The 21,305-nt window shown below is 50.7% G+C and overlaps 1 protein-coding gene and 1 non-coding gene across 2 annotated transcripts; one reads left to right on the plus strand and one right to left on the minus strand.

The window, feature by feature from the left end:
• Positions 1–8,793: 8,793 nt before the first annotated feature.
• Positions 8,794–8,879, minus strand: N0V96_010735. Its single transcript has one exon. It is a non-coding gene; the product is annotated as a tRNA-Gly (tRNA).
• A 514-nt stretch (positions 8,880–9,393) lies between these two features.
• On the plus strand, positions 9,394–9,975 carry N0V96_010736 (uncharacterized protein; the record flags this gene model as incomplete). Its single annotated transcript, XM_053189213.1, has 1 exon — positions 9,394–9,975. The coding sequence occupies one exon, from the start codon at positions 9,394–9,396 to the stop codon at positions 9,973–9,975; it is 582 nt and encodes a 193-aa protein (XP_053053201.1).
• Between the last annotated feature and the right edge of the window lie 11,330 nt (positions 9,976–21,305).

A 21,305-nucleotide genomic window follows, 5' to 3' on the forward strand; every position in this document is an offset into this window, starting at 1 on the left:
TTAGATTATTACAATGATATTTTGGAAAAGATTCCCCTCCAAGTTCTAACTTGGACTCGGCTGCAACAATGACTTCATTGATACTTAATCAACGATCCAAGTATGCTGTGCAGACAACACACATGTCTATTGCCAGTGATTTTCAACTCATCTCTAGTAGCTATGGTATCGGTACACTTCCAAGATCAACCCAGTCATCCCCGCTCAGCATAACTTCTCTCACCAAATCACCTCTCTGGAAATAACATCTCGTCTCGCTCAACGCTTGCCCAAGAAGGACCTGGCTTCCATTGGAATCGCTGTACGTCGTTGCCATTGTCAGGCACGCAATGTCTGAATCGAAATCCACGGCTTTCAATGCAGTCGGCTGGGTTAGCTCCCAGCCTGACGCACTGTTGCGAAGAACATTGATGTTGGATGACGACGCATCGATGAAGAGGAGGTACACGTTCACTCGTTGCAACGCATCGAATTGTCGAGCCAGGGAGAAGGCGGCGAAAGAACCGCCCTTTGAGATCGTGGGGACCGTGAAACCTATACATGAATAATAAGTCAAATGTGTCAAGTTTAGTTATAGAGTTGTAAGTTTCCTCAGCACCCAGCCGAAACAACAAAAGTTGTTGATTTGCCACTTACCTGAAGGCCAAAATAGAGCATAAGTAGCCGCAAGTTCGTTCGAACTATTTCCAGGAGTGGCAATCATGAGGCTATTGTTCGGTGCCTGATAGATGATCCCATACGCTCCCTGATCGGCGATCGCAGTGAAGTTCGAAGACAGCGGTACCAAGGCAAGTCGACTTGCCTCTGCCGCTACGATGTCGAGCTTTCTTACACCCCAGACAGTTGACGGGCGCAAGTCGTCTTCTATCAAGCCGTTCCGCACCTCGAACAAACTTTGGTCAGGCCCCTGGTAAGTGATCCAAGGCCAGTACGCGGCCACGCTGCTATTGTTGCCGGTAGCAAGCTTCGTGTTCTTGATACTGTCTTCCTCGTAACCCGAACTGATAGCTTCGTTTATACTTAAACCGAGAAGTCGATTATCGTCGTTTGTATAAAACATCTCAACTTGAGGCTAAGAAGAAGCGACGCGTCGTTAGTGGTACAGACGGAAAACGGTTCCCTTAGATGACTGGGCAGTTTCGAGAAGGAACTTCAACATACCACCGCGCCGGTACCATATTGGATAATAGACCCAGCGAGTCGGCTTCTACTTGTTGCAAATGAATTGTACTTTTCGGGTGCATGCCAAGAAGTATTCCCTAGCGTCGACGACGTCGGAACTTCTTCGTACCTTGAGCGTCGTACGTTGCTGTTGACGTCCTGGTAGAAGAGAAAGATCTCTACGCCGTTGCTTTTCCGCCACCCCGTTACAGCCAGTGGAGAGCCCTGCCGTATTGTCTGTGAAGTTGCGGTTGGGGATGGCGCTTTTTGTTCGTCTACTGAGGGTTTTGCTGTTCTACCGCTGAGAACTCCTCCAAGGACAGCGGATAGGATTACGACGAGGAGTGTTATGCCACCCGCTATAAGCCAAAGACATCTCCTGCGTCGTTTTGGGATTGGCTCTGGGGTATTCTCGACGTTCGCGACTTGGGTGTAGTTCGTGGTCGGAATTGCTTCTTTTCCAGTTTCTTCAAAGGAATGATGATATGAGTTTACAGCGACATGGGCATCTGAGTAATTTGTTATGTGTCTCGGTTGCCCATCTGGTACCAGCTCCAGTCCGGGTTGTTCATTTGTATCGTTCATATGATCTTGGTGATTACGTCGATGCTTTGGCATGATGAGTTAGAAGAAGCCCCCGCTAATACTATTCCGCTAGGAATAACTCACTGCGGCTGGAAGCATAATGGTACTTTTGATGTCAGAACCGCCAGGCCTTCGATAGTCGCAGTATAGTTCTCAAATAGCAGAAGAAGGCACGATGTAAGAATAATGGTTGTTGTGCACCATATGAGATGAAATCTAACCGGGTTCCATCACAAAAGCTTACCAGTCTGGCGGTCAATGACAATCACTTTGAAGGCTACAACGATAAGCACTAGCAGAGCCTAATAAGTGGATGCACGTAATTATTAGGATCTGTTATTCAGGCACGGGTATATATTTACGTTGTATTCGGGGTCGAGCGAATGATTCGGGGCAGGCATCATGGCTGAATTTGAGTGGGATGCCGGTATGAATAGTTTAGATGCCTCACATTCCATACGCGCGCGGAAGCTCGCGTTAGGCAGAGACATCCATAAGAGCGATATCGCGAGTACCTTTGTAGGAACAAGCGACAACGTGCTCTCAATTCGCGTCGTGCTCGGCATTCGTTTGACCGAAGGATCAATATGCCTGAAAAGCTACTTATACAGGTTCTCACTTTTTCTAGAAAGGGACAATGAAACCTCCTCTGGACTGACTACAAAGGGGTGCGAGTCAGTGTGATGGATACCATAGGATTTACACGCAGAGTACATGGGACTGAGTTACGCGTAGTCTGTAGAAGCTGGGGAACCGAACAGCATGTCGAAATCTTCGCGCGGAGTGCCCTCCGCGCGGGATCGTTGAAAGATATCAATGTTCACAGTTCCTTCTACCTTGATCTGGGGTTCTGAATAGACGGAATCAAGTAAAATTGGTAAACGCTGAAACATCAAAAATTTTCAAGTGAGGGGATTCGCAGGGATTCGAGCAATAGGTTCTGGGTGGAATCCGAACGTTGGTAGCCATTGAAGCTTTCTTTGTCTCATGTTGCCGAAAATGATAGTAGATCATAGAAGAGTCTGCGCTTCCAATACGCTAAAGTAGAGAAGTAGTTAGCAAAACGCCTCCAGCCTCAAGAAGTGTCTAAGCGTTGCTTCCTTCGGGGCCAGCCAGCCAGATGACACCTTTGGAGTGAATGGGCTTAAGTAACCAGAACCGCAACCGTTAATCATGAGCACAAATCGTAGTGGCCTAAATAAACCACATGCGATCTCCCAGGTCCGGTATGTGCTGCAGGGAGCTGACCACACTTATGCCACGCGGCAGCTGTCCCCAATGATAGGTCAGAATGCCGCGACATCGGGGGCAAAAGAGGGTGTGCTCGGAATGACGAAAGAAATGAAAATGCGCTGGACCTTTTGTTGGAGCTTTTGGCGAGGATTTTGGACGGAAGCACAACAGTAGATTTGTAATGTGGCCTTCTTACATTAACGATGTATGACATGGGAACAGGTACCTCATACGATTCTCTCCTACTTTCGCGAGAACTCGTAGGTCCTTGACCGTGGATGTATATAAATGCATCGTCTTGTTCTGTCACTGCACACGTACCAATCACCAGAATTCTCTCTATGTGGCCATTGGCCGTACCTCCGTCGCGGGAAGTGGGAATGGGACCGACAGACACCCAATTACCACCTTAAGCGATATGTCATGCCACGGCAACATCGCCTTTCAGCTGTTGCCAAAGACACTAGGTATGCAAAAGTTCGTGTTCGTATTGAAATGTTCTGCAGTTTTTTCCTACCGCGATTCCCCAATCAAGTGACGGCTAGTGAATTTGGATGCGTGTTCAGCCAGCTTTGTCCACCCCCATCTTCAGAGCCTGCCGCACGGCACAGCTTTCGAATGACAGCCTGCATGGCTACTGAGAGCTTCGCCTGGTCTTGACGTCACGATCGCCAGGCATACTCTCCAAAGTGGAAGAATGATCTTGTCTCGTGAATCTGTTTCGTTTGGCGTAGGAAAATGTGGCATGAATGCTGGCCGGAACCTGCTTCTTAGCCATAAAGGGCCCGGAGAACAGTTGGTTTGCCCGACTGCAGATGGATTGTATATATACACTCGAAAGTCTCTTAAATATGACCCTTTCCCATGATTCTCACATCGCAAGGAATCTGAATACAAAATACAATTCTCCCACTGCAAGAGACAATGCTAGTCGCACGACAATATGGTTAATTGCACAGATGCTGCCAAGGATCTGACCGACCCTGATATCATGGGATTTGGGGTAAGCCTGCCTCTTCAAAGGGTTCTGTCTCAGTACTGACGCAGATTAGGTCCTATTGTCCTTCGTTTTCCCGGTCCTAGCATCCCATATCATCATGATCATGGCTTACGTCACTCGCAGGGCGAACCCAGAAGAGTTTACGCAGATGGACTCCATGATACACAAGAGACTAGGGGCATACGAATCGAAGATTTCTCGCTTGCGTGGTGTGAGATATGAGCATCTTCTCTTAACCATAAGCGACCAGCTTTCAGTCACCAGCTTCGCGCTTCTGGTCGCATTATACTCCCAGATACTCACGATTTCGTCCTTTTCGTTTTCTGTGGGCGTATCACTTGCCTTCCTCTCTTTCGGTGTTCATACAAACTGCCTGAATGGCCTGACACCGTACTTAAGACTACATAAAAGGCAGGCAAAGTTACGCATAACTTTCTTGACATTACTCGTCGTCTTTCTTCTGACTAGCAGTATTCTTTATGACTTATTCACTTCCCTGAACTGGGACAAAGTTGCCGCATGCGCAATAAGAGGTTCAGGACCCCCTTGGCTGTCAATCCTTGCCGCAGTTGCATTCGTCTGGGTCTTCGGCAAGAGCTTTTACGATGCCATTGCCCGGCTTTACTCGTTTCTTCCTCTGCAAGACAACACTCTGCGCCTTCTGTGCTTTACCGAGGAATCTAGAAAATATTTTAGAATTCTTTATCAGCAAAAGACGCAAAATCAAACCGAAGAACACGAAGCAATACTCCATAAATTGTCTAGCGAGCACATGAACCATTTTAATACTCTAAAACTAGCGATCCCAGTCTTAATCAACGACGTGGTAGATTCTATATTTTGGAACCTCTTCCAAGACATGTCATACACGGTGTATCTACTTTACAGCCTAGTCTCCATGATTGCCTTGGCGGGGGAGGAAGAAATCGAATCGTTATTAGAGCCTAAGTTTGGTCAGATTTTGCCTCTAATCCTCCTCATGGTCTTTATCATCAACGTATTTGACGCCAAAGGTAAGTGACATTTCTCTCTTTCCCGTGAATCTAGTAATAACAGCTTGACTGACATATATTTAGAAGAAATAGAAGACAGCAGAGCAGCATCAACAAATGAGATATCCGAGAACTCTGAAAATTCCGTGGAGAGTGGTGTGGTACTGAACGCCGCTACCTCCTCGGCAACAGAAGAGCCCATTCCAATAAGCGAATTGTCAAATACGACCACTTCAGCGGATTTACAATGCGACCTGCACACAAATATCACGATACCATTGCCAACTCGCATCGCCGGGCGTTCGAATACTGGAATTATACAGGTGAACGGTATAGACCATGAAGAGACAAACATAACGGGACGATCCAACCTTGCCGGTCGGCAGGACTCCGGGCTTTCGACACCCAACAGATCAAGGACCTCTCTGATGGAGTCAGGGGCCGATGTGGGTCAATCTCGTCTTTCCCCTATCTTTCGCTTGCTTTAGTTTTCAAAAAGTTGTGTGAGAAATACAGAGCAGTTATGTTGACCTGGCAATGATCCTTGTTGTAGCCCATCGACTTTGATTTGCAGGCTGATTATGAGGACGATCTCAAAGCAGCACTAAGGATGAGAAATCTCAGACTTCAGCTAGCGCAAGTCACAGCAGAAAAGGTGCCGTGGTGCGCGTGGGTGGTTCTGTGGACCGCGATCGCGATGCAAGCGGGCTTTTTGGCGTTGTTGGTGATTTACGGCGCGTGGGTAGCATTATTAACTTTCACCTTTGCCGTTGTTGCGTTTTTTAGTTCCGTTTTGCGGGGACTGTGGGAGATACGCAGAATCAGGACCAGCACCAAAGCGATGAAAATTATGAGGGAGGGCAGACTGAATGGGCAGGAGAGACGAGAAAACGAAGTGTCTTGAAGCCAATGCATCGTGACCGACATGGAGCCTTCATCAGACACAGAAAATTGAACAGCGACTCGTTGAGAGTGAAAATCTTTCATGGATTCTTGATGTCCTGATAGATGGGGCCTTGAGCTCGCATCGTGACAGTGGCTTTGTAATTCCCGATGCCAGCGTAACTCAAACTACGGTTGGCTTATTTCTGGGCACTGTCGTCTATGATTTATATACGAAGTTACATCCTTCTTTAGTACAGAAAATAACCGTTGGATTGAAAGTAGTTAAGGTAGCGATGGTGCTTTTGCGTGGTAGAGGCAAAGCAGTGTACTATATCCCATGGTGGCGTGTAATATTCACATATTATCTGTTTTATTCATTGATCATGTTAGTCATTTTTTCCAACTTTAATTGATGTAGTAATGAATGAATGACATGGCTATTACAAATGATATTGATTTGTGTTCACTGCTCGTCCATAGAAGCTCAAAGCACTGAATAGTCTGGCTCCAATTCAACATCATGGGCAACTATGGAAGCTTTGCCAGTCTCCTGTTGTCGTAAATGATGACCGAATCGAGAAGCGTCTGCGCCCCTAAAGCACTAGAGAACAAGAAACTTTCAGTACAGACCTCCTTGCCTTTTGAAAACAATCATGACTTACCAGTCCTCTGGACTACAATACTCTTCTGGATGATGACTGATGCCGTCTTTGCAGGGTACAAATATCATCGTCGTTGGACAATGCCTGCTCGTATTCACACTATCGTGCGTTGCGCCGCTCGTCATGCGAAGCCAGCCGTCGTGGCCCACGATACCATTCGCCGCCGTCTCGACGGCCCACACGCAGTCCTCATCAAAAGTGGTGGCGGGTGAATCCACATCGATGCTCCAGCTCAGCTCCACACCATTCTCGCGTGAGATCTTCTGAAAGTAGGCGAGACATTGTTCTTGGACCTTAGAGATGATCTTATCATCTGGGTGGCGAATATCCAGTGTGAACGTTGCCTGTGAAGCAACTGCGTTGGTCGATGATCCCGGAGGAACCTTGATGATTCCTGTGGTCACGAAAGCCCCGGATTTCTGAGCCAGCTCGTTTGAGATCGCAATCATCTTCGCCGCAGCTAATAGCGGATCTTTCCTTGCCGAATAAGGCGTCGTACCTGAGTGGGCACTCCGACCGACTACGTCAAAAGTGAGCCATCTGCAAGCTTGCACGCCTCGGACGACTCCGATCTTTCTCCCTCTGGATTCCAACAAAGGGCCTTGTTCGATATGTAGTTCAAAATGCGCCCCTATTGGATAACCTTGAGTTGCCGAACACGGGGTTTCCCCTAGGTATCCGTGTCTTTCGAGTTCTGACTTCATGGTGATGGAAGGGTCCGAAACATCTCTCAAATCCCAAGCGCTTTGTATTGGTATTTCTCCTGCCCAGACTTTAGAGGAGACTGTTGTGCCTGGAAACCTGGCGCCTTCTTCACTACGGGGCTAAGTCAGTGAATCTGAAACCATGAGGGGCTCGACGTGCGGAAGCTGGATTTGCGTACTTTGTCCAGTTGATGACCCCGATATCGAATTTAGAATGATAGCCATTCTCTTTCATCGTTTTAAGTGCTTCGATACCGGCAACGACCCCTAGTATGCCATCGTATCTACCACCTTGGGGTTGGGTATCTAAGTGGCTGCCCATTGCAGTCATAGGCAAAGTCGAGCCCAGCGATCCTCTTTGCTTAGCAAATATATTGCCCATCTGATCAACTTTGACATCGCAACCCAATTTGTGCGTCTCTTCTATGAACCATCGTCTTGCGGCGGTATCTTCATCTGAGAGAGTCAGTCGGGCCATGCCGGTTTCATTTGGGCCCCTCGTGAGTTGTCAGTAACTTGAGAAGCTCTTTCGGAAAGAAGAGAGACTAACCTGCCATATCGGTGAGCTGCTCCCCATTTGCAGGTATGGTGAATCGTTTCTTGAAGACGATCGGAGTTGATCTTGAGACCTGATAAGCCTTGGGAAAAGGTTGACGACCGGCGCACGGAACGGAGTGACTGAAGTGCCCGTGGCTTTCTTGGGAACATCCTGTCGAGTGAAGTTGGCATGCAACTTTCCCTTATGTTCAGTTCTGTAGACAAAGCATGCCGTTTTGTGGTTTGGACGACGATCATTGGGCTACCACTCGGGTGAGAGCCGTTATCTCGGAAGCAATGCCGACAATCTGAGTGAGGGGTAGGTATCATGCCCCCCGGTAGTGGATTACGGTGACAGCTTCACCGGTTGACACACTTAAAGACACTAGGTAACAATAGATTATTTGAGCAGAGATTCCGAGTTCATTATTTCAACCCTTTTCGAAAAGTTTATTGGGCCTTGCCGACGTAATAGTTTTGGGTGGTACAGGAAACACGTGAGTCCCTCTCTTCCGTTAACTATTAGTAAATTCAAGTCTGGCCAGCATGTCAAACCATACCGTAACAGAACAGACGGTCCAATGGAAAATGGTGTTTCAAAGATCCTATAAAGATTATTCTATATTTGCGTAGTTGCATGGGCGTAAATATTTTGCTTGCGTGCATGTTAGGCAAACGATTTAAATATCAGCTGAGTATTTGCCTTTGGCCTTGCATATGGATTAGGCTTCCTCATTGGACAGTCTCTTTTCGGTTTCTTCTGGCTGGAATGTCACGATGAAGCCTATTCATGATCCTTCAACTTCTTTGTCTTAATACGCATTCTGGATGAATACTTCCAGTCCTCTTAACGCAACATCAATCTGCTTCTGGCTTTGGTTCAAGCCCGAAACGGCTCCTCTGGGCGGAAGGTCTTGATCACATCACCAAGAAATCAAAGCCAATTGAACTAGATGTGCAAACAAGGCCAGTTGGCCCATTTCTCTCTTTTTAGAAGTAAAGATGGAAAAACAAAAATGAAATCATCCGCGTGATGCATCCGCCGGTAATCGAAACCGGGTCCCTTGCTATTCCGAAGTGGAATGGAAGGCAAGGATGATAACCACTACACTACAGATGCGGATGTGGTGATGGTCCACATGCATTTTTTAGTGGTTATCTCCCGAGCGCAATTCTGCTGGTCGCTGAAGTGCACCTCACGAGCGACTGTAATCAGCAGATGTAATTTTGAGTCGTTGGAGTCTACAAGACCGTCAATTTCTGCATCGAATCGCGTCAACTTGGACGCGTTTGCGACGCGTTAGCCCGGTCTTGGTTTTCGAGTGTGCATTTTAACGAGGAGCTTGCATGAAAGGTAACTGATCTAGAATCATCTTTAGGCCATCTTAGCACGAAACCAATGAGAGCATATTGTATTCTTCAGTGAATCAGTTCAAGAGTGAATGATGGGACTCGTCGATTCGGCTTACAGAGTATCCTTGGCGCTTAGGCAGACATGATCGTAACCTCTAGTTGCTGATCGCTTACTATGGCCTGAGGTCTCCCCAAATCCGAACCCCATCACAACTTGCAACGGCCACCAACACTCCAAAGACACCCAAGTCGGCGCATCTGAGTAGACCACCACCTTCAAGATGGGCCTGACAGACACGCCTCCCCCTCACGTCCCTTCGTGGGTCGTGCCAGTCTCGGGCGCCCTTCTCATCGCCGGCGCCATCTTCTGGGACATGTGCTACGTACTCATGTCAATCCGCTCCCACAGAACGAAATCATACGGCATGCCCCTCTTCGCCCTCGCGCTGAACCTCTCCTGGGAGATCATCTACGCAACTCGCGTCGCCGAACACCCTCTCGAACGCCTCGGCTTCCTCGTATGGCTACTCCTTGACGTACCGCTCGTGTACACGACCCTCAAGAACGCGAAACACGAGTGGCACCATGCGCCGCTTGTCGCGGAGAATATCGGCATTATCCTTGCGATCATGGTGGCCCTTGGGTGCGCGGCGAACTACGCCGTCGCAGACTGGTGGCTGTCGGCGCCCGGTACCGGGTACGGAGACAAGAGCGGCAAGTGGTGGGCCGGACAGGAAGGTTTCGATTGTACGGAGCTCGCTTTCTGGACTGCTGGTCTGGCGCAGTTCGCCCTTGGGACGGGCTGTCTTGCGATGTTGCTTGTCAGAGGTCACTCTGGGGGCGCGAGTTATGCGATCTGGTGAGTGTTTTCCGTTTGTCTGATTTTCCTTCGCTTTCTGTGCCTCATCGGATCAGTGAGAGGATTGTCTTCTCTCGCTGGGTGAGAAAGTATCCAAACATGATGAGGGTAACCGGCGTGTTGGGTCAGAACATCTCACTGTGTGCCGTGTTTGCGTCGTCTTCCCTGCCACCGGTGTGCGGTATCCTCACACCCGCTCCTTCTTCTCGTCGTCCATCCTCGAAACGTGTCAGTTTGACGCGTTTTTATGTCACTCCAAAGGAGCTATCCGCAGGTCATGGGTTCTAATGCTGTGGCGCTGGAGTGGTTCCGATGTGTGGGGTTTCTTTCCCGGTTCTCGTTCTCATGGTCCCTCTCGTTCTGTCGTATTTGGACGGTCATGTTTGCTCAGCTAGGACAAGCACCCGCTGCATTCGGTGAGAGGGGGTTTCGGGTCATATGAGCAGGCATCTTACGCTGATCCCTTGTTCGACAGGTTCTGTAGGGCACTTGGCACCCTCACCGGTTGGATTGGCTCAACCGGTCTGCTCTGGTGGTACTGGCCAGAAGCCCATGGCTTCTTCGTCAATCCCATGGGCATCTTCCTCATGACGACGTGTTTGGCTTGCGACACTGCGTACCCATTCATTCTAGCAGGAATGCGGAGAAGCGAGCAAGGTCTCTCGGACGGCAGGCTCGTTTCTGGAATACCGGTCAAGAAGTCAGCCGCGCCAATAACGAAGAAAAGGCTATGATTTCGGGAATAACATGGAGGATCGCGATCCTCGTCGATGAAGAGTTCTTGGCCCGGGTTTCCGGCAAACAGCATCACTTATTCATCGTTTGCCACTCTGGTAAACTAGGGCCATTTGATTAAGACAACGAAAGAAATTTGGTAGAATCGTAGAAACCTAAAGACGGCCTGGGGGTGTTCGAGACCCCTCGCAGCCCGATCGAGGTAGCGTCGGCCGCCCGAGACTCCAGACGCCCGTTATGTGTCACCGATGAAGATCTACTGGCCGGCTTGTTCACCACGATGAGCACCAACAACATCGTGTGCGCGTCGCAACTCAAGACCCGGGGTCCAGGGAACTGGCTCGACCACCATTGGAGAAAACCAAAGATATGACGGCTTGGCCGTGAGGAGAAAATGTACGGAGGCTCCAACGGATTACAGAAACTGTGGGATCTTAGCAGGGATCTTTGCGTCTTTGGTGGTTGTCGAGCAATACATGTGGTCGTTGGTTTTGGGATGCTTGCTGTACTTGTTGTTGGTTGGCGGCACTTACATGAGATGAGCGGGACAATGGCTGTATTAAGAAGATGACCGCAGCGGAACGAGGTGACATCGGGGAGTCGGCCAAAGGTCCGAACCTTTTCCGTACTCAGATGTAGAATTCGTTAGATTCTCCAATTCATGTGCCTTTTGATCGTTAACGATTCCCGTCACCCCTGGATCATGTCAGTATCGTGATCTTGTCGGAGCATAATATAGAACATGCATTGAGTGAACCAACAGTCTACCTTGCAGGCGTGTGCAGGTATGTCTCCACATCACGCATGACGGTGTGTTCGTACGATAGATGCAGCAACCTGGATTGCAGACTTGTCAAGCCTGCAGAAAGGCTAGAGCAGAATAGACAGAGGCTTGCAGCGAACCACCTGCAGAGCACGCCTCCTATCACGTCACACAAGCCAGCTATCACAAAACGTATCGAATTAAGTGATGTTGGGGACTGAACTCTGCATGGATCTCCCGGGCCCCTAGCAACCTGCTCGTCTAGACAGCCAACAGGAGACAGCGCAAATGTGCATCACGGCAGTATTCAACGCCAAGTGACCGAGAAGCAAGCGCCCGGCCAGCCAATCTCACTATGTCATTTCCGCCTTTGTGTGGCTGTTGTCTGGGTCGGATGGCTGGTTTGGCTTGCATGTGTTGGAAACGAACAACGCATCTCATGTTCGCTGCGAATAAAACTCCATTCTCACAACTTTGTATACTTTTTGCTGGTCTGAAGACGGGGTTATAGCTTAACCATTAGGGGTGTTAGAATAGAAAATGACAACCAAGATGAGTTTGCAGTTCACAAATGGTATTGGGCGGCAGCGACAGACAAGAATCTGGAGAGGAAGTCGTCCCCCCTATCTCATAAATGACCGGCAATTCAGATGCCCTAGCAAATTTGGTAAGAAAGCGGACTCAACTCGAGGTTGTATTGGTTACCCGATGCGAATGTGACCAAGTCTACGGATACATAACGTACGTTGGAAACAAGTTGTGATTACGAACTAAGCCACGTGGTAAACATCATCAACACGACGTTGGTTTCGCTCTTGTGCGAAGTTGTGTCCTTTATACGATTCGGCCATCCACGATGCCGTTGGCGGAGCGGGATGTTGTTCCATTTCGGCCCCGTACTCTAGGGGTAGGGTGCGCCGGCCGGTCCGGCTCGCCGTCCGGTCAGAGTTTACTCTTTCAGCCACGAGGCAGGCTGCATGATTTGAGTTTCAAGGGATTTTCAGGCTGAAGAACCGGCAATAGGATTCCATTACAGCTGCAGTCGCATACATGGGAGGCTTCAACCTTGACCGGTCGATTCTTTTCCTCCAGGTAGTAGTAATCAAAGCCAGTAATTGACGGTCAGCCACCTTGAATGCTAAAGCCGGCGAGAGTGAGGTGGAAGCTGGCTGGTACACAGTTGATCCTTGTCCGTTGTTCTGTGTAAGTTCATCACATTTGGGTTGTACGGATACTTTGCAAGTACGGATCCATGCGTCCTTAGCCAGTAGCCCCTCTATTGCACATTTCTACGGATGTGTCAAAGAGAAGAGGAGTCTGGCAGGGCTGGAATACCCAGTACGGCCCTTTTCTCCCTTCAATCTGGCAAGTGGAGGACGGGGGCAATGTGCATATCCGTATCCATAGACAAGTGGCGGGATTGACGCCCAAACACCCACCCAAAACGTGCAAACTCTATATGTAGCACCCAAGCCGGAACTCGTCACATGAGCAACGACACCTGCGAGTCGCTCTGCGGAGACCGTTTCTCGAATGCAACGAGGAAACTCGTTGTTTGTTCCCGTTGCATTCGGTGCGGCCTCGACGTTACGGCCCCCCTAGCAGAGTAGGCAGGATCAGCATATTGAACAGGGTGCTCTGAGCGGGTCGAACGGGGGGTTTGAGTCACATCAGCAATATTCAGGACCCTCCTGACAGCTGCAAGACATCAATTCAGGGCAGACAAGGCCCCTAAAGCGGTTTTTGATGACCGGGGTTACTGGAGGTCATGGCGGTTCAGCGACGAAGAGCAGTGGTCGAGGCCTCGAGGATGAGGGGTTATATGAAGCAGAATTAGTTACGCTTGGGCGTTGGAGATGAAATCAGAATGAAGTTGAGCGGGAGTCTCCGACTGTCGAGCGGTCGAGCCCCGGGAGTCCACTCGTATCGGCTGCCCCGGCGTGCCTGGATCAGATTCATGTGAGTACTAAGCAGGTATGCAAAAGTTCCGGCTGTGCTTTACTCAATTGTCCCATAGAGTTTGAGGAGATTTGCTCGCTGGACAGGGATAACGAATAGCTTGTCTGTAGCAGTGAAGGCTGTCAGAGCTTTTGATGCCTGGTGATGGATTGAGGCAGAGTAGCCATTGCCAGTATCTGGCTAGGCGCCTCGTTCATTTGGGGCCCAAAGTTGGTGCAAGGAAGCAAGGTGCCATGTGTGCATTGTGCTGAGATGCATCTTATGTAGTCCTTCCACAAGTCGGACCTTTCAATGGGCATTGCGCCGCTCTAATACGGATGGTCTATTCATGTATTCATTCATACGGGTACTCTCTTCCCATCACCATGAATAGCGTGTTCGGCCTCACCGCCAGCCAGACCCTCCTCCTGACCGCCTGAATGTCAACTTGAAAGGCACGCGGCGGTCGTATTGCTCATTTTCCAAATTGGACACGTCATCTCCCTCACCGACTACCACCGACTGCGTTGCTGGCGGATTGCCGATCTCCATGCCTCAGCTGCTGCTGCGCCATTCCAAGGGTCGAGCATCAACCGCAATAGAGAAGTACCCAGGAAGTGGCAGGAATATGAATGCACAAACAGAACTTTTTATCTACAGATACGGATACACGGTATTAATAACCTTCAGTTGTCGTTGTGGAGCAACGAGACAACAATGCAATAGCCCCTGGCATTCCCGTTCGTTAAGTGAACCGTTTCCTCGCTGCCAGTAGTCGCGACGAGCCACCGTGCGCTTGTCAGAATCCTAAATCCTCCCGGAGACCGATCCATGTTAGGGGACCATGATTGACACTCGCCCTGGACTCAAGGGACTAATTAACTTGACATCAACGAAGTACAGATACATGACACTCGGGCGAGCTCTGGGCACGTGTTTCTGTCTGTTGATGGGTCTTGTAGGGGTATGTTTGCATAACAGAATCAACAGGGTGGCCGAACTATAGCAACATGTGCGGCGACGGCTCCGTGCCCGCCGCGCTCGGTACCAAGACCTACCTGGCCGGCTCAAATTGCTGTGTGATGGCCGGGCAGGCCCAGACAATACCTCTTTAGAAAGAACTTTGCGAACATGCGGCGCATCGCTGGCCGAGGCTAGGTGACGGAAGATGGAAGATGAATGTTGTCTACCTGAGAGTCTGAAATTCGCAGAGCCGCCATTAGGCTACTGTATCCGTACATGGGAAGGAAGCATATTTTGGGAGGGTGTGGAGAGCTGGGTCTGTTACTCCCGGACGGTGGTACAGGTTCAGCGGGCATGATTGAGCGTGGCCGACATCCCCCAAGTTAACATTCACCCGGATCAACATACCTCACCTGGCCTGGCTCGTCCAATCTTTGGATAGTTGGAGCAGCTCGGAATTAGAGGGATGGCTCGGTGAGCAAGCTTTGCCAGTGGAAACCCTCCATGTTCCCATGTTACCCCTCAGCAACAATCCTTCGACAAGTCAAATACCAAAGACCGAAGCGCTGTTATGTACGGAGTAGACCCCGGTTCTTCGGAGACTCGGTCGGTCGTAAAGTCCCTCTAAAGAAGGTCGGAATGGCCTTACGTCAACCCCTAGGAAGCCATAGTCCGGGAGCAAGATGAAGCTCAAATTTTCAATTTTGTAACCAGCACCTAGGTATCCCATCCTGTCGCATCTGTCGGCAACTAGGGTATTGTCGCCCCCAATGGAAATGGGGCTCCCGGTACGTTTTGAATGGCAATTATCCACTGAACGTTTTGTCTGCAACACTGCGCGACGGGACGTCTCGGGATGTGGATGTCGCTGGCGACATGCGGCCTGTCTGGCTCGTCACTTTGACATTCGCAGAAGTATCCCTAGGTCGGATAATTAACACCGTATCGCCCACCGACAGTACGGCAATGGTGGAGACCTGGGGTTCGGAGGCAACACACCGTTGAGGAAGCTCGGCACGACGACAATATGACGAAGGGCCGATCAGCCAGCTCGGGATCGTTCTTCTCCAGTCAGAATGTCTGCGGGGGTTTGTGGATTTGTGGTCTTGGACACTTGGGGAGGCCGACAGAGCCTTGCCATCTAATAAGCGGTCTGTGAAGATTGACCATAGAGATCATCTCTCGACTTGGAGGCCACCTTGAACCAAACTACATTTCAAATAGACAGTGATACAAGTGCTTCAAAGGCCCCGCACCGGTCAATCAAACGAGTGCTCGGGAGAATTTGAGAAGGGGAGGGGTCGAGAGTGAGGGTGAGGGTGAGGGGGGAACAAAGCCCAGGGATGCCAACGAGCGAGTGTCCAGTCCAGAAAGCTTGCCCGTCGCAACCTTTTCGGGGGTGGCTTGCTGGTTTGCATTTTGGCCTTGATGGCGCAGCCAAAGTCAATCAGGTGACGGGCGACCTCAAGAATCGTTTCAATGGGGAGGATCCCGCGCAAACCACCAAATGCAGAGCCCCGGGACCAGACGCGCCGAAACCAGTCGAGGTGCCAAAGAACATCTCACACTCTCTACCTTGGTAGGTTGTTATCGCGGCCAGGTCAAGAGAAAGATGCTGTCACGGCATGCCACTCGAAAGATATCACCAGTCTCATGTTATCGATTTGGACCGACTAAGCTTATCATAATTATCTTCAGCAATTAGGCGCATCCGGAGACGCTCTGTTCGTCTGGGGGGGGGGGCTTTACCCTTCGAGAAGGTGACAAGAAGGCTGGTGACGGCAGATAAGCAGCCATCGGATCTACTAGGGGATATGATATGTGACAGGCGCGAAGAGCAAGCAGGCCACCACGGAGGAAAGTAGAGAGAGGGGGGCGGATGCGACATTCTCATCTTGTGAGGGAACCCCTTCGAGCCCTTCACCGGTTGCACGCCTGGCCAAGGTGCCATAGCCTATGACTGAGGGACAAACTCTTTCCCACGGCCCAAGCATCTAGATGAAGGATGACATCCCTGGAGTTTACGAACAAAAACATTCATCATCCCGAGTCACTCACTTTGGTTGCGTGCTTGCGAGTTGCGACATGTAAGCTTTTCATTTGTTGAGCCTGTATCCGTACCGGTCAATTTCTGACGACAAGATGACAGTCTCACCCCGGCATCTCATCTTACTTTAACTGCCGCTGCGACGTGAATGTGGGATGGGATGGGATGGGATGCAACGGCCCTGTCCGTCCAATGGCCATAGCTCCATGCAGCAGCGCATTCTCAGGGAAGGGTGTGAAGAGCTTCAGCAGTCTGAAAGTCAGTTTCCTCAGCTCAACCGGCGGAAACCGAGCGTCGAGTAAGGGAACACAGCAGGTCTAGGTATCTTGAGTAACACCCTACCCTCTTGCCAACCCCACGATATCCGGTAGTGCTTGACTGCTACGTGAGCTCGTGTACTTGGAAAGACACGAAAAAGTGTATTCTACCCAAGCTTTCGACGAAGGCGTCACTAGCTTTTGCCCTACAGACGTGCAATGCACTGTTGATCCGGCGCGAATGCAATCAAAATGCGGCCTGAAGAACTGGCCAACCGCCATAAATGTACTTCGTACTTCGGCACAGCCTTACAATAATGGGAAACACCCATTTTTGGCCCACCCTTCCCATTCAGTCCGGGGCCGATGATGGCTCATGACGACCGAGGTGCAGGACCAGGAAAAGCCGTTTGCCTGCTGCGACGCGCAGCTTCTCTGACACCCGCATGCTGCTTGACAACGGATTTATCCAGCGTAGCCGGCTTGGCGTCGAATCAATTTGTAAACAATGCAGAGGGTGAGAGACAGTGAGGGGAGGAGACAAGATCCACAGTTTCACCGGTCACCCAAGTTGAGCAGGTTGCGATATTGATCGCCCGGCGTGGCAGTTAGAACTTGGGCTAGGCTAGATTGCCATGTTTTTGAGTGCCATGTGGTTCGCTTCTGCGGGCTACGCCAGACGGCGCCGTTGGGCCAACCGAGGAAACCTTTCATTGCCAATGTCGCTTGGCTGAAGGCCGTTAGAGTGGCCCGAACCGGCGTATGCTGCCAGAAGTTCACTACCCAACTTGACAGAGGTCAACTTGACAGGCCGAGTATCTCGTACAGTTCCGAGAAACCTGGCCGAACATCGGGACGAAGCGTGTGTTAGTGTTGATGCCCCATCGTCATAAGTAGTATACTGATTGTTTCACTCACCAGGCTCACTCTCACACTCACCCTCACTCTCACTGTCATAATCATAGTGAGCGAGCTCATATGCACACTTTCCTGTACAGCATACAGCATACAGATTCTCACCCCTCACCCCCCTAAGCACTTCTCATATATCCCACGCAGACACGCGCGCGCCTCATATGTACCTCGAATAACTGATGTGCCATGCCGACGCCCAAGACATCTTCGAAAGCCCTACGCCGAACGCCCCGCGGCTCATCAGACAACTTTGACGAGAGCGCCAAAGACAACATACACTGTCGCACAGCGCCCAACAGGTACGCCAATGAGGGGCCCGCCGTGCCTGATGGGGCCTCGCATCTGCGTCGCAGCGCATCATCATATGTATCCGTACATGACGTGTAGCTAGATATATCATCATCGTATCTGTAATGCTTCTGCTCTCCTGTAAAGTTGCGCTGGACAGTGCCCGACCCCTTTTGTCTCATCAGCTAAGCTGCGATGCGATGCACGGCATCCCAACTGCCAGCAACTGCATTCGCTTGAATGAGAGGCAACCCATTGTTCCATGGTCCTGTGTGCCCAACTTATCCTCTGGCGCGGAATCGCCAATGCCCACTTACACCCCACGACGCAAAGCCTCACTTCACGCCTTTCATCAATGTCGTTGACGGGGGCCAGCGCGCGGGAGGCACTTCGAAACACCTTCAGATGACCATCTGTTATACCCCGTCGTGCATACTAACTGCCACTAGCCCCCACCCCCCTCCTCTCCCTTCTTGATCCCACGTTCTCCCACGTTGGGCAGGTCGAGCTGTTCCAAGTTCCGAACCGCCAAAGACAGCCAGCCACCACGCTACTGCGCGAGAAAAGCGTGGTGGCTTGCGGGACCCAAGATGCCCAAATACGTGCCACGAGCCAACCCGGATTCGGTATCTATAGACGGGGAGGGGAGGGCTCACTTTCTGTGACGGTATCAACAAATATGAAGGGTCCCACGAAACGTTCTCTCACCCCACGCCAACAACCCCGTCTGATGCCGTGGGAGTCGCTCCTTCGTCCGGGACCCTTGCTATCCCACTCCTTCTACACCTGATCCCTCACCGAGGACGTCTAGTCTGCAATATCGGTCAGTCCAGAGTGGGCGGCATCGGGCCGCAAAGGGATGGCTGACGGCCGTCAGTGTCAAGTCTCGTTTGCGTGATGTGTGCGCGCGTGTGTGTGTGCCATTGATTCCATCACCACCCGCTCAAACGAAAACTGGCCGCCGCTTATTTCTCAGCAACCCAATTTCGAACCGTTTGCTCACGGTCAAACGCAAGGCCCGCACAGCGCAGCAGAACCCAAAATTGCCCGACATCACCACCTCGGTATCCTGATTCCCCTATCACTTGTCTCATTTCCCACCGGTCCCATTGTCCATAAGCTCGGTCTGCCTTCCTCACGCTTTGCCCGGCACATCTCGTAACACAACGACCAACGAGAGGACGGCGGGCCACTGCAGTGCAGCTTCACCGGTCAATCCTCCTCGCGCGTACGTACATGCCTCCCCTCCCCTTGCACACTCATGTATGTAGACGAACAGACACACACGCTCGCTCAGTCACTCATACACACCCTCGCTCCTCTCTCCGGTCCCTCCCACACGTTACAGCACTAAGCACATCAAGCACCAACCCTGTGACGTGTGTGTACCTCGTAGTGGTCGAGCTAACATGAAGACCCCCCTCTCCACTCTTCCCTGTCAAGCCCTGTCGTGTCTCGCCTTGCAATGAATGGCCCATGAAGTAAGTACCTATTAGTCCAGGCCCACTCCTCAATCATCCCCTCATAATTAGTACGCTTTATTTCGCGAACCATGTAACCCTGGTTGCGTGTACCAAAGTGGTGAAATTTGCCCAGTCACTGTTGCTTGGTATATGGAGACCCTGTTTTGCTCTAGTTTCTCTCTGGTCCGGGCGTGTTTGGCTGTGTCATCTCATTTTTGAGGATGGATTTCGAAGATGGAGGGCCACGGAAAGTTACAGGATGGGCTAGATGAATGGCGTCAAGGGTGGATGTACGTGTATGTGTGTGTGTGTGTGTACTTGCGAGGTATGTGTGCAAGGCGGTTGAACGTTGCAGAATGTCGGCTACTGCACGCACTTTGAACCTTTTCCCACGCTTTCTTCCGTAGTGTGTAATCCTCGAAAAGTATCACGGAAACCCACATTCTGCGAGGTACGAAGCCGCGCCTTGGGGAGCATTCGGGGCACATGAACACGAGAGACACGAGCTTTCGCTCAAAGGGGCAAGGTTTTGATGACTAGTGAACACACAGGTAGTGGTAGTGTAGGTATCTAAGTTTTCTCAATTCTCTTTTTTCTGGTATCAGCGCTACTGCGCTGTTTGTGCTGTGCTGCCAAAGTGCATCCATCTGTATGGTGAAAAATGTGTGACGAGGTATTGTTGGGTATGTAAGTACAGGAAAATTGTTTGCGCTCTATTCCCTCGACACCACCGTCCGAAATGGTGATGGGTGGAGGGAATTCGAAGAGGCCATAAGCAAAGTAACTAAAAAAGATGTGTATGCAAACTCCCGTTACCCAGTCTGCCGTGTGGTAGCAGGACAAACGATGAAAAAACATGCTGGTGCCTTATCCCAAACTCCAATTCACTTTCCCTTGCTTCCCAAATAGAAAGACGCCGAAAATCAAGAACAAAATGAAAACATCGCCGGATGAAAATGCTGCCAAGTGTCTGGGGTTGAAAGACTTTTGAGTGCTTTTTATCGCAACGCGCGTGAGTGAGCGAGTGAGTGAGTGAATGAGAGTGAGATAGGTGTGGAGGTGATAAAAGTCGGGAGCCGAGACAGACGCGGGCCACGTCGGCTAATGCACGACCTGACCGACCATGAACAGACAGAGGAAAGACTGAGCGAGAGGTGCCGTGATGGAGGGTAGACGGTCTCGTCTCGTCTTGCTTGACCGGGGAGAGCCGCCGCTAGCCCGGTGCCGTGGTCGGCGTAGGCGCCCGAATAAAGTTGAATAGTCCGCGACACCGTCTCTCCTGTTGCTTCCCACCCTTGCGGACCCTCCCGCCCAAAGAACCCATGGTACCGCACTCTCTCCGCGTGGTGCTGATCCTCGTGCCCACACAAAGTTGTTGCTGCTGCTGCTGCTGTGTGTGGTGGTTTGTTTTCCGGTGTTGTTTTCCCGCCTCTTGGTGTCCTTGGTGTCTTTCTTCTGACCGCTCAGAAGAATAAAGGAAATTGTTGAAATGCTCGTTTCCGTATCAGCGCCGTAACTTCCTGTCCGCAATGCTCGAATTCGCAAACGCCGTGAGTGAGATGCAGGTTTGCACCTTGCTGTGTTTTCTTTTTTTCCGAAAGAATCTCCCTCTTCCCTCCCCTCTTTCAACGATGATAAAATATTCCTCCTCTTACAACGTGAGCCATGTAAATATGTTGCTTGGCTCATCATGTGGGATCAGCGTGGTCGAGACCCCCTCATCCGTCCCCCTCTTACTGCGTGTATGCAGCCATCATCCCTCCACCGGTCCTGTCGTAGCCATGCAGACGGGAATTCAAATTGGAGACGGCGTTTTTTCTTGGTAAAGGGCCCGTCTATATGGACAAAATGTCGCGGAAGGCTGCCTTAGCGTGATGCAGCATTGTCGATGTGCCCAAGCCAAGGTTGGTGATGGCTCCGGTGCCAAATACACCGGTACCGTGTAGTTGTCGTCTCTCGAAGCAG

The sequence above is a fragment of the Colletotrichum fioriniae genome, assembly GCF_027942845.1.
Source record: "Colletotrichum fioriniae strain IMI 355084 chromosome Unknown scaffold_15, whole genome shotgun sequence".
Taxonomy (NCBI): Eukaryota; Fungi; Ascomycota; class Sordariomycetes; order Glomerellales; family Glomerellaceae; genus Colletotrichum; species Colletotrichum fioriniae.